This window comes from Vulpes lagopus, chromosome 2 (genome assembly GCF_018345385.1).
Source record: "Vulpes lagopus strain Blue_001 chromosome 2, ASM1834538v1, whole genome shotgun sequence".
Lineage (NCBI taxonomy): Eukaryota > Metazoa > Chordata > Mammalia > Carnivora > Canidae > Vulpes > Vulpes lagopus.
Genome location: NC_054825.1, coordinates 31547076 through 31560955, shown reverse-complemented (window position 1 = coordinate 31560955; position 13880 = coordinate 31547076). Strand labels below are relative to the sequence as shown.

Sequence of the window (13880 nt, the reverse complement as noted above, 5' to 3'; positions counted from 1 at the left end):
GGGAGGCTCATCAAAGCCCACTTTTCCCACAGTGTAGCTGAAATACTGTATATCTGCAATAAAAATAGAAGGAAACAAGATGGTGGAGTCTTCTTTTTCACTCAATACTATAAAATATTCTAAATAAAAGTGTGACAAAATGAAAAAAAATGAAGAGTTTAAGATTTATCTTGAGGAGAGAAACAGGTTTAACGAGAAGATCAGAGATTCTAAGGGCATTGTGGGTGCCTTCTGGAGCTTTTGGAGGATGGAGTAACTCCTGATCCACTCTGCTCAGGTCATAGTCAGCTTCTTCTGTGTCCATGGAGCTGTTTCTCTGGGTGTCCCAGCACAAGGCCACACATGGATGTGTTCCCACTGCTTTCACTCAGTAATATAATTTCCTAAACTGGGCGCCTGGGTGGCTCAGTGGTTGAGCATCTGCCTTTGTCTCAGGTCATGATCCTGGGGTGCTGGGATAGAGTACCACACTGGGATCCCCCTAGGGAGCCTGCTTCTCCTTTTATATCTTTGCCTCTCTCTGTCTCTCATGAATAAAGAAATAAATAATCTTAAAAAAAAAAAAAAAAAAAAGACTTTGCCCCAGCCAAAGGAATATCTCCCCTGTTTTCTATCTCTGAGTCTCTCTCTGGATCTTAGTGGCCCTTTCTCTCTTAGAGAGGTGCTCTCTCTTGGTCTTTTCATCTTATGATACCCAAGGTAAGGGAGGCAGCTTTGAAAGTATGTGTTGGTAGGTGGCAGTAATTGATTGGGTTTGTAGAACCTGTTCTTAGGTATTTGAAGAAGAGGGGACATGTTGCTGAGCAATCAGAGGCCTTGTGTGAGAAAGAAATGCCTCCACAACATATCCAAGCAGAGTTGGTGGATGGATCCTGAGGTGCTATGGTCCCAGGTTCTCCCACTAGGAGACCCTGCTTGTTCACCAACAATGGCCCTCCGTGCATGAAGGAACCAGGACTCCTGGAAGCCTCCTCACAGAAGCAATGGTGAAGGTATGACCTGAGCCAGCTGGTGATGTCCACAGGCTTTCCCCAGATGGCAAGTAAATTGCTACTCAGCCTACCCTTCTGGTCCTGTGTTCATCCACTCAGTCCTCTTGCTCTCTCTTTCTAGAGAGTAGATTGGAGGCCTTTCTCTCTACTCATCAAGAGTATAGCCCTCATTTCTAATAATCTCCTGGAACTACCTTTGCCTTCATGCCACTCTATTTACCCTCAACACAGACACACACAGTCTATTTTAGAATTGCCTTCCTTAAATACTCTCTGATCACAGACACACATGGGAACAATGAATGACCCAGCTCTGTGCTATCCCAGTGCTCAGGGAACACATGACTCCCCATGATTTCTACTCTGAGATGTTCTGAAATAAGAAATTACTTCTCCTCATACATCCCCTTTAAGTTTTGTTTATATCCCAACTTGTACCACGCTGGCTCTGGCCAACCCTTCCCATGGAAACCAGGTATGATGGGGTTTTTGTTTGTTTGTTTTATTTTTTCTGAGAAAAGAGATATGGAAAAAGATAAAAAGACAAGACATGCAGCAATCAAGCCCCTTTCCCCAAATCATAAAGAAAAGCATAGGTCGAGAAGAGGATCGAAGGGCTCCTTCTGGATCTCACTTGGTGCTTCACTGCTTATTAAACAACAAGATCTGAGTGTTGGGATGAATCTTTAGCTCTGTCACCTACAGAGACAAATCAACCCAAAAGTTTTCCAGATCTGCAAATGAAATTTGGATTGGTTAAAAAGCAGCTTAGCATCTCTTCTCGCTCTGAGCGCGAATCCCTGGATTTTAGCTCCAGATCTGCTCCTTGACTGAACTGCATCATTCCAGGCTCAATCTGGGCATAAGCCACCACAATCCCCTCCTTCTCTCCATTTCGACAGTAGGACGGTAAGTGTCATGCATGGGCTCCTCGCTTCCTGCTACAGTCTTCACATATACATGGGCTCCTTCTGCTCCCATCAGATTCTTCTCATGTGTGGGTGATCTCCTAGGATTCTTGAGAAAACAAACAGGTTTTTCAAAAATAGAGCAAAGACTCCTGCTTCTGGCCAAACTGGAACAACAGCAACCAGATTTACCCTCCCACCTAAAACAACCAATAGTCAGAAAGAAAAAAAAAAAAATTTAAAACAATAGTTTTTGGGCAGCCCCAGTGGCTCAGCGGTTTAGTGCTGCCTTCAGCCCAGAGCCTGATCCTGGAGACCTGGGATCGAGTCCCATGTCGGGCTCCCTGCATGGAGCCTGCTTCTCCCTCTATGTCTCTCTCTCTCTCTCTCTCTCTCTCTCTTTCTGTATCTCTCATAAGTAAATAAATAAAATCTTTTTAAAAAAATAAATAAAAAATAAAACAATAGTTTTCAAGACACTGGACATCAGGCAAGGAAGGATGCAATCCTTGAGAGAAAACAAATGAGGAAAGGCCTACAATTGCCAAGTTTAACACCTTGGCAGATCTTTTCTGCTACTCAGCTCTCTTTTGTTTAAATGTTAGCATGGTATTTCTTTTTCATTCCTTTTATCTTTAATCTATTAGTGTCTCTATATTTAACCTGAGTTTTTGCAGACAGTGTATAGCTGGATCTTGTTTTTATAGGCAAACTGATTTAAAATTTTGATTTTTATATCTCTGCCTTTTAGTTGGGATATTTAGATCACTTATGTGTAGTAAAGTCCTGATATGGTTGGGTTTCAATGTATCATTTTCCTATTTGTTTTCTATTTGTTCTGTCTGTTGCTACTTTTTAAGGTTTTTTTTTTTTTTCTACCTTCTTCCACATAGATTTTTAGGAGCATCTTATTGGGTTCCATGGGAAAAAATATATTGGAATTTATACTGGAATTACATTTATCATATAGATTGATTTGAGGGTTTTTGACATCTTTATGCTCTTGAGACTTCCTATCCTGGAGCTTGGTATGTAACTCTCATTATTTAGGTCTTATTTAATATCTTTTACTAAAATTTTATTATTCTCCATAAGGAGATTACAGTTTTTATTAGACTTATTCCTTTGCATTTGACATATTTTTATTACCACTACAAAATGGTATTTTTTAAAATTACTTTTTCTAAGTGATTGTTATTAATTTTTAGAAGTGCACATTACTTTTGTATATTGATTTTATATCTAGGAAACTTGTTAAAATCTCTCAATTCTAATACTTTATCTGTAGATAATTAGCTTTTCTATGTAGATAATCATAACATCTGCAAATAATGAAGTTTTGTTTCTTCTTTCCCAGTCTTATATTTCCACTTCTTTTTCTTCTCATTCTAGTCTTTATTGAGGTGTAATTGACAAAATTATAAGATGTTTAAAGAGTATGATGTGATTATTTGACATATATATATACATTGTGAAAGGACTCCCCCTATAGAGTTAATTTCTACTTCTCTTTCTAATCCTACTGCATTGACTAGAACCTAAAGCACAATATTGAATTACATTTAATATCGAATAGTATTGTATTCAATATTGAATATAGCGTTCTTGTTTTGTTTCTGATCTTAAAGAGAATTCACTAATATTTTACCTTTAGGTATGATGTTTGCTATAACTTTTTTTAAAAAGATGTCTTATTTCACGTTTCTACTCTGTTTTTGATTTGCTAAGAGTTCAAATCACAAATGGCCCTTCAATTTTTTTGGACTCTTTTCTCCTAATTGAGATGGTCACACAATTTTTCTCTTTTAATTTTTCAGTGAACTAAATAATGTTAAATGGATTTTCTAATATTAAATCAACCTTGAATCTCTATCCAGCCAATAAAAATATAGTGAGAACTTCCTTTATGCCTGAGCTTCATTGGGTTGACTCTTTTCCACAGGTGTTCGCACTGTACTTCTCCTATACACAGAAGGCTTAAAAATCCTCAGCTTGCATGTATCAATGATATATAGTTATTTTCAAAAAAAATATTTATTTGAGAGAGACAGAGAGGGGTGAGAAGCAAAGGGGAGGAAGAGAGAGAGAGAGAAAGAAAAAGAGAGAGAGAGAAACTCAAGTAGACTCCTTGCTGAGCTCAGAACCTGAGGCAGGGTTCAATCTCACCACCTTGAGATCATGACCTGAGCCAAAATCAAGAATCAGAGGCTTAACTGACTGAGCCACCCAGGGGCCCCCTTGATATACAGTGATTTTAACCCAGAGTTCTTACCTCAGCAATCTTGGGATTGTCATAGATTTCTGAAATTTCACATGGCATCTCACTTTCCTAAGTTGGTAAAAATAAATAAGAAAGGAAGAAGAGATGAAAGGTCACAGCATTTGCCCATGCTCATGATTAAAATCAGTGATTCTTAAACCTGCATGCACATCAGAATCACCAGAAAGCATTAAAAACAAACAAAACAAAGTAAGCAAACAGATAATAACTACCCAAAAAAAATCCATAAATGAGAAATACCATTGTATGTTACTTCAAAAATAGCCCAGGATTGACATCAGGGAGAAGTGGGTGGGAGTAGAGATCAAGGAAGATTGGCCACATTTTGATAATTGGATTCATTATACTCTCTAGTATATATTTAAAATTTTCCACGCCACAGCTCTATTTTCCAGAGATACTAACTTAATTCATTTTGGTGATTGATATTTTTTGTAATAAAAATCTAGATGATTTTTAAAGTGCACTGAAGGTTAAGAAACTATGTCTTTTTTTTTTTTTTAAGAAACTATGTCTTAAATAACACTACCAACAACCACAATACACCTTAATATGTTTAAAGTTTACAACTTGTCAACACATCTTTATAACCATGATCTCAGTCCATCCTCAGAACTTTGCCTACCTCCTAAAATAGGGAAGGTAGTTTTTATGACTCCTATTTTGGAGTAGAACTAACCAAGGCACAGAAAATGTGAAGTCACTTGCTTAGGATCACATAAATCATAAAGTGGCAGAGCCAGGGGTAAGAGCCTATTGTGTCTATCTCTCGTTGGTGCTTATCAATATGAGAACAATCAGGATCATTCATAAATACAGGATGGAATTAGAGCCCAGTGTCCACACAACACAGTTGTATTACAACCATGGAAATTTCTTGGATAATGTCTGGGTGGCCTTTGAATTCTCAGCATGGTCTCCAGAGCAATCCAGCATTTGAAGGGTTGGGGTTGGCAGATTCCCTTGTGACTGATGTGCGTTCAGATGTAGAAAAAATGCAAAGATAAACAGAGCCACATACCTGTGGGCATATCCCTACCATAGACACCTCAGTACCTGTTAGTCTCCTACCTTTCCTGAGATTGTCTCCACTCCCTTTATGAAGCTTAGGCCCTTTTTCCTTGACTTTAGAAAACACACCCACAGATGCGCATTTGCCATGATAATACATGTCCCTCTCCACTGCTACTTTTTGCCACCCCAAATACTATCCTTGTTGCCACAGATTTCCTAAAATGAAGGATGTGTGATAGATTGGCTCTGCTGGCGTCTGAGATGAGTCTGAGATGGAAATTGAGGGGCAGGATGTCCACCATCATCTCCCTAGGAAACAGATTCAAATCCTGACACTCTCAGTCCAAGGCCAGTTCACTGAAATACTGATTCCTGCCAATACAGCCAAACCCAAAGAAGCTGCTCATCACCTCGGTGGATTCATTGCTGCTTCTTCTTCGGTGGATCAGCATAAATAGTAAAGCCACCAACAGGGCTGTGGCCACCAGGGACGGGATGCCTGCTGCTAATCCAAGAGAGGGCCCACAGTCCTGGCACACAGAGAAGGGCAGAGTCAGGTTTTCCAAGAATAAAGGAATAATTCAGTTGATTAAAAATAAGACAAAACAAAAACGTACACAACTTCTAAGTGTCATATATAAAATCAAAAGGTTAATAAGATACTGTGGAAAAAAATGTTTGCAATTTATATATGACAAATGACTCATGTCATAGGACTTAATCTACATAGTTTAAATCAATGGGAGAAGAGTGATAATCCAGTAGGAAAATGGGCAAATGATATGAACAGGCTCTTCCTAGGAACAGAAATACAGATGTCTCATCAACATAGCAAAAGCTGAGAAATAATTCAAGGCAAAGATTAGATACTATTTTAACCAGTTTGACAAAAAGTAAAAAGTTATATCCCACATCATTTTGATGCGGATCTTTACATTTATTTACACTATATCCATTAAGCAATCAATTTTAAAACTTCCACTTTGTTTTGATCTGAGTGGAAATAGCCACACTTGTCTACACCTAAATTTTCAGATTTGTATATTGTATGGAAATATCAAAGATAATCTGCAGAATCCCTATAACCACCCCAGGATCATGCCCTAAGCCAAAGGTAGATCCTCAACTGTTGAGCCCCCCAGGTGCCCCTCTCCCTCATTTTGAGGGCTAAATTGGTCAGAAGAGTAATTGTTAAGCCAGATTCTGGGCTTGGCAACAGTTCACGTATCGAACTCTAATCCTCAAAACATGAGTAGGAAATGGCTGGAGCATTGTTATTCCCATTTTATAAGTAACCAAACCAAGGTTCCATAATGTAGTGATATACTTACTGCTTCTTTCCCACCTGTAGCAGCTGGGGAGGAAGTCTGTGTGGAAAAAGAACATACATCTTAAAAAGCTCAAATCTACACAGTGCACATTATACAAGAGAGCCCATCAAAGGTTAAGCTATAATGACTAAAGCTCACCCTTTTGCTCAAGTTTCTTTTGAAAACAGATGACAACTGCCAAATAGAACCTTACTCGATTGCTTTCCAGTAAGAAGGAATGAAATCTGGCTATAAAGAGAGAGAATTCAGAAATTCAAATGATGTCTTTGTTACTCTACCTCTGGATTTACCATAAAACACTTTACAACTCAGAAAGGCTTTCATCTGTCCCTAGTCCCTACACCCTTTCCAGCATCCTTTGGGCCACTTGTCCACGTTGTTAGAAAGAAAACAAATATAAGAATTGGTGGAAGCAAGTTTCTTCAAGGGAGCCTTCCTTGTTTTCAAATACACAATGAAGCAAGTGGCTTCGGGGGTTATCTGAAGTTGTGAATATCCATGAATACATGTGTCCAGTCCATATCTCCACTCAAGGGAGAGGGAATCAGATTTCACCCATTTATGAGATATTTCAGGTGAGAGTCTTCCATAGATCACTAAATCTCAAGGGACAAAGTTCTACATTCACCACTAGCCAGTATAAGCTACAGTAGGTGGGGTTAAGAGCATGGGTCCCTGGCTCACATTTGCCTGGAACAAAATGGTAATTTCTCAACTCAAGCAAAGGAAGGGACGGCACCACTTCATCTGTAAAGTCAGGATGTTAGTCCCTACCTCTAGGGTTGTTAGGAGGATCCAGTGAGCATCAGAAGTATACGCTTCTGTTTTTCCCTTAAACTTGGCAAAGTTCTGGTCAGACCTGCTATTTACTTAATCTTCTCAACCTCAGGGAGCACATTGGAGTGCCCAGGGCCTGGGCTTTTACTTGTTGTATCTATCTTACAAAAAATGGAATAGATCTTAGACAACTTATTGGTCTTTTCCTAGGTTCCAGGGGTAACTATAAATCTAACATAAACTTGGGTGTTTGAATTCCAAGCCTAGGTCTCTTTCCCAAAGAACGCCCATCAGAGGAGGGATTTGTACTTAACTGATTACACTGTTGCCTAAATACAGACACACACACACACACACACGCACGCACACACGCACACACACACACACACACACTGCCCCCACCCACTCCAGGGGCACTTCAGGGCTGCCATCTGCCTAAAGTGTTCTATTCCTCAGGGTAGTGGGAAGAGTGGATATTGTTTCAGGTAAGACATTCTTGTCTGTAGAGTTCACTCGGGCTGGGTTTGGCAAGAAAAAAGAAAAGAAAGAAGAGAAAGAAAGGAAAGAAGGAAAGAAGGAAGGAAGGAAGAAGAGGAGCTAACTTTAAAGCTGCAGGGTGCCATGGGGAGCCCAAGTCCAGAGGGAATCTGGGTTCTCCAGGGATTGGAGCCATACCTCTTGGGACCTCTCTATCTCTCCTGAGCATCATAACCTTTCATGCGTGCTCTTCTCTGCCCATTTGCCCTTCTTTCTCTCTCCAGATGGATGTTTCTGCCCTGCTAACTGTACCAGCTAACAATTACAGAGAACTTACTAAGTACCAGGCTCTTCAAGTACTTTCCCTGTATTGGCTCATTTGTTCTTCACAACAGCTAGTGAAGAAAAACAATAATGATCCCCATTTTACAGAGAAGAGAGAAGCACAGAGAAGTGAAGCAACGTGTGTGAGGTCACACAGCCCTAAGTGGTAAGTGCCCTAAGTGGTAGATCCAGGGTCTATGTTCTTAACCATGTGCTAGCTACATTGCGTTCCAAGACCAAATGTAGCACACCAACCCGGTTTTTGTACTTGATGGTTCAGTATGGCTCAACAGAAACCGATTTACACATGCTCCCCTGTTCCAAACCCCCTGCAGACAGGCTCTGATGGGCCAGGTATTCACCTCTCCCTTATTTCCCAGGGCACTGGCATCTCTGGTCATTCAGGGGCACCAAAAGGAAGGGTTATTTATTTATTTTTCTAAGTTTCATTTATTTATTTTAGAGAGAGAGAGAGCAGGGGGAGGGGCAGAGGGAGAGAGAGAATCCTGAAGCAGGGTCCCCGCTGAGTGTGAAGCCTGACCCAGGGTGCAATCTCAGGACGCTGAGATTACGACCAAAGCTCATATCAAGAGCAGGCTGCTCAGGTGCCCCCAAAACAGAAGGGTTATGCAGTCAAATGTAACTGCCAGATAGGGTACTTGCCCAGGATATAGGATATGCAATGCTAAGACCAGGCAGTCCCAGACAAACTGGAATGGTTGGTTGCCTTACATAGGTTCAAAGGGAAGAAGGGACAGTGCCCAGAGAAATGGGCTATTAATAAAGGAGGCATTACACAAAGTGATGACTAGCATCATGAAGAGTTTCCCTCTCACCCCCACTCACCTCCACAGCCCTGAGCAATGCCTTCTTGTGAGTTACCCTCATAGGATAGGCCAAAAACCAGGATAAGACAGAAACTGGGATCTCTACAGACCTACTCAATTAAGCAGGAACCATATGAGAAGGTCTTGATAGGTACAGAGAGGGATAGGGGAATTTGTATGAGGACAACAGTCAGAGGCTGAAGCAGAGAGCAGAGAGAGTAGGACAGGGTGATTCCAAAGGCAGGGCCCTTGCGGGATGGCAGAGTGGGTGCCATGGGAGTCGAGGGACAGAGATCCAGGGTGGCCAGGAGTGGGCGCCAGAAGGCAGCAATGAGTCCAGGTTGCCCCTTTCCGTGCTCTCCAGGATGATGCCCCCGTGTTCCAGTAAAAATGAACACTGGTGTATACATCCTCCAAATCAGGTAAATTCAATTTATTCTCTTTGAACAACAATGTAACTTATCAGAAAAATTTGGCAGAGCCAAACCCACTAAGAAACTGGGCCAGGAAAATGTCTGGCTCAATCATAACACCACTTCTGGGCAGAAAACCCCCCTGGCTATGTTATCGCTATGCACAGAAGACAGAGGGCAGAAGACAGATCAGCTGTGGACTGGAACTACATGCCGTCAGCAACTACAATCTCCATCTGACTTGTAACTAAACACCATAGTCTAGAGCCATAAACTGTCGACCCAACAACACCCCTTCTAGAACATAAAGAAATCCTCTTAAATGAAGACAAGGATTTAGCTTTTTATTACAAAATTATTCCTAATTGTGGATAATCAATTAAAGAAATAATTCACTTAAAGGAATATCATGTAACATCCCCCAGTTATAGTTGTAAAGGCTGATAGAAAATATTTATCATAAAATCTATATTAAATAATATGTAGAGTAAGAACATAATAGCACAGAGACAACAAATGTCAAAATGTATGCAAAGTCAAACAGGACTAGAAGAAGAGACACCAATGTTTTCTGCTGATCAGAATTTAGGTGTGTTGATCTTTTTTCTCTAGTTTACTTTCAAAATGTTTATTTATAGCTTTTATAATTGAACAAAATTTGTCTCAGCACCTTCCCCCCAACTATTCAGAAGTGCCTTTGAAAATCTGCAATTCGGGGCATCTGGGTGGCTCAGTGGTTGAGGGGCTACCTTCGGCTCAGGTCATGATCCCTGGGTCTTGGGATCGAGCCCCACATTGGGCTCCCTGCTCAACACGAGCCTGCTTCTCCCTCTCCCTCTGCCTGCCGCTCTACCTACTTGTGCTTTCTCTGTCAAATAAACAAATTAAAAAATCTTAAAAAAAGAAAACCAGCAATTCATCCCTCAGCATGAGGCCCACGTGAAGGTGGGTGCTCCTCCTGCCCCTCCTCACCCCTAGGCAAGCATGCACCTGCCTGGAGACTAAGCCTGCAGAACTTACCGTGTTGGCTGGCAGTGTGAAGTTCAGTGAGAAACCCTGGAGGGGAGAAGCAAACATAAGCACTCTGGGAATGATCAGTTAGGCTCCTGACCCCTCTACCGACTGTCATGTACCCACGGGGGTCACAGGGAAATTCACTGATTCCACAGGTTCAGTCAGCCCCCAACCTCTGCTTCCAATCTTGGCCCCCAAAGAGGGAAGGAGCAGAGGAGGCTAGGGTCTTGAGTACTTCCCCATATTAAGTCAGTCTTGCCTCTTCCCCCCCAACCCCCACCCCCACCCAGATCCCCAGCCAGGGCCAGAAAAAGGGGCCAGCCAGTGATTGCCTGGTGGGGTTCCAACCCATGGGCAGCAAAGACAGTATTAGAAATTCAGCAAAGGGCTGAAAGTTGTTTTTCCCCAGAACTCCTTTTAGGAAGGGAATTGTGGGAGTTAGAAGCTCTGGGTACTTTCTGCTTGAGGTAGGAAGTAAGACCCACGAGGGGCATGCTCCAGCAAGAACACCTGCTCCTAACCCCCTCCCCAGGAGAGAGAGCCTGAGAAGGACAAGGCTTCTATGGGCGCTGAGTGTAAGGCACAGTTGCCAGGCTGGAGCAGAGCTGCTCGGGACAAGAGAAGAAAAAGTAACCCTCTGCACCCTCCCCTCAATCAGCACCCAGCCTCGCCTCTCCCCCAAATATGGAGGCAATATTGAAAGATCGTGAGCTCCATGGGGCACCAAATTGTTAGCCTGCCCAATCCTCCTGTGGCTCCTTCCTGCTCCCTGTGCTCATCTTCTGTCACTGCAGTTTGGGCTTGCCCGTGCCAGTCTTTCCAGGCTGCTCTTTACTGAGACCAAGACCACCTTCTAGGACAATGTTAGAGCAAGAGGACTATCTGGGCCACCTTAGGCCTGTGTCTGCTTGCTCCAGGGACCTAACCACTGCCCATCCTGCTAGTATCAACCAAGCCCACAAATGCTGCAAGGACACTTGGTGGCCACTGTATTGAACACAGCTGCCCAGAGCCTTATCTCATCAGTGAATACTGAGTACTGATGTCAGCAGGCCCAAGACAAAGCTTCCTTTGGGGGGACAGCAGAAGAGGGGGGCCAGCAACAAGTGGGCCATTGCATGTGCTGTTTACCAATATCTGGATGACGAAGATTTTGGCCGATTTCAGAAAGACATTCCTATTTTGTAGAAATATGCTACAGTGCTCTCATGGAGAGAAAAACATCACATCAGTTTGGGTGGGGAGAATCTGCGGCAGTGTCCTTTAGAGAGGCAGCTGCGTGGGGTGGGGCAACACTGGGCTCGCAGTCACCTGATCTGGATTACCAGTCCAGACTCAGTCACTTAGTAACTGTGTGGCCTTGGAAAAGTGACTCTAAGTCTCTGGTCTCCATTTCCTCTCAGCAAATCTATTTTCCTGGGCTTAAAATAGGGATAATGTTAACTCACCCTGCCCACCTCATAGAAGAAGCCCAAAGGGAATAACATCTGTGATCGCCCCCTCCGAACTGTAAAATATTCCAGGTGTGTGGGGGAGTATGTGGTGGGGGAGTCACACCATGTCATGCTCCTCGTGGCTTGGTCAGCTCTGAGCAAGGCATAAGGAAACCACTTGGGAAGTTCTTATTGGATGGAGTTGCATGCATAGATTAGCAACATTCCAAGTACTGGAATTTGTTACAACACACTTATTGCTGGTCTAAGCACCATGCAATATCGGCATAACAGTTCTGATGGCACATTAAGATCTCAGCGGCCAAGTGTCCTTTATTACAAACTTGCCATTTGTGAGGGGAGGAGGGAGAGACAGGTAGTTACTCACTGTTAAGGGGACACTGTGTGTCAGACACCGCATGCATAACCTCCCTGTAAAAGGAACATCCCTACATCGCAGGTGTGGGGACTCAGCAAGACAGGTTGCTAGTAAGTGGTCTGGGTCTGGTTAGATCACAGATCTTCCTAACTCCAAAGCCAGAATTCAACTCCTTTTCATAATCTATTTAATAAAGGAACCCCAGAAGCCTCTTTTAACTTAGCAAACTTCATTTGATTGAGTCGCACCCAAATATGTGTCTCAAGTCAGTAAGAAAATTGAAAAGTTCCGATGTAACTTGTGAGTATCTACGTGGCTGATGGCATAATGGAAGGTGGACTGAGCAAATGAGGATAAAGGTGCATCACACCCACTGCTTCGACTGGGAAGTGAATTTAGCTGAAACATCTACTTTGTACCCTTGTTGTATGTGGAGTTTTAAAAACAAAACTTTAATGTTAAAATAAAAGATGAGATCGGCAAATAGTAGATGAGAATTGTTTTTAATGATTAGTATTTTGCAAATAGGAAAATAATAAAAAAAAAAACAAGCTCCTTGAAATCATAATACTGAGGGTACAGTCATATTCGTATTAGGAGATGTGAGCTTTAAACGCCTGGGGGTTATTTTTTATAGCGATAACAGAAGGGTAGGGTAAGAAAAGATGCTAGCCTACTCACCATTTCTGACAGCCTCCCAAGAACCTTCACCAAACACCACCCTCAGCGAACTCCTTTCTTGCTGGAGTTGTTGGCTTGTGTCTCAACATTTGTAGGAGCATCCAGCTGGGAGAGCAAGCGTGACAGGGCAAGGGGCGGCTCCATGAGAGCTCTGGCCAAGCCATTTATGGTCAGGGGAGTAGCCAAGTCATCTGCCCATCCTTCAGGGAGATGCTGTCCTGCTTCACAGCCACTATGGATGGCCTGGATCACCCATCCTCTTTGGGGGTTTTTTCTCTCCTTGCTTTCCAGGCTCCTTCCTCAGCTACATCTCCATTTCAGCAAAGAACCCATAGCTGGCTAGAGAACGTAGTGGTTTCTGTGGTGAGCAGCACTTTAGAAACAATGGGATCCACAGGCAGAGGCTGGCCGCACCCTCCCCCTCTGCAAGCTTCCCTGGTGACCACTGTCCCAGCAGCTGTGGGGGTCAGCACACCAACAGCATCAACACAGAGGATGCCTAGTGATGGCTGTTGGAGCCTGCTCTGTGTTTGAGGCAGGGCTGTAGCTGCCCTAGGGAACACATTCCCTGGTCAATGAGCTTCCTAGTGGGGATTTGGCCTCACCCCCCTTTCTGTTCTCACATTTTGAGAGGAGATCCTCCTAGAGTTGGAGGAAGACACGGACATGGATGCTTTATGTTTTTTATGAGGTCTTTGTTAGGAATTTGCTTCTTTGAAACAGTGAGGGAGCTGGAGTCCCATGCCAACAAACAACAGAATTATGACCAATAAATCTGATGACTTATATGAATGCACTCATCATGATTCAACAAATCTCTCTGACACTTTCTATATGTCAGGTGTTTTTCTGGGCATGGTTCTGGGCCTTGGTGATGAAGACAAATGAGACCCCAACTCTTGGGGAGTGTATGTTCCAACGAGGGCCGATAGACCCCAATCAGAATAAGTGAGACCCGCTAGGAGAGGAGCAAAAGGAGTGATTGGAGTGACTAGGAAACAGTTGCTTTGAATGTCCCTGAGAGATGAC

The 13880-nt window shown here is 42.8% G+C and overlaps 1 protein-coding gene across 2 annotated transcripts; it reads right to left on the bottom strand.

The window, feature by feature from the left end:
• Positions 1-1486: 1486 nt before the first annotated feature.
• On the bottom strand, positions 1487-13154 carry OPALIN (oligodendrocytic myelin paranodal and inner loop protein). 2 transcript variants are annotated; one of them, XM_041744867.1, is made up of 6 exons: positions 12852-13154; positions 10365-10400; positions 6527-6562; positions 5606-5725; positions 4173-4229; positions 1487-2009 (listed from the first exon to the last, which is right to left on the bottom strand). In XM_041744867.1, the coding sequence occupies exons 1-6, from the start codon at positions 12852-12854 to the stop codon at positions 1833-1835; spliced, it is 429 nt and encodes a 142-aa protein (XP_041600801.1). In that variant the 5' UTR covers positions 12855-13154; the 3' UTR covers positions 1487-1832. The 2 variants fall into 2 exon arrangements, with proteins under 2 accessions (XP_041600801.1, XP_041600800.1); XM_041744866.1 differs by lacking the exon at positions 12852-13154 and adding an exon at positions 10844-10878.
• Between the last annotated feature and the right edge of the window lie 726 nt (positions 13155-13880).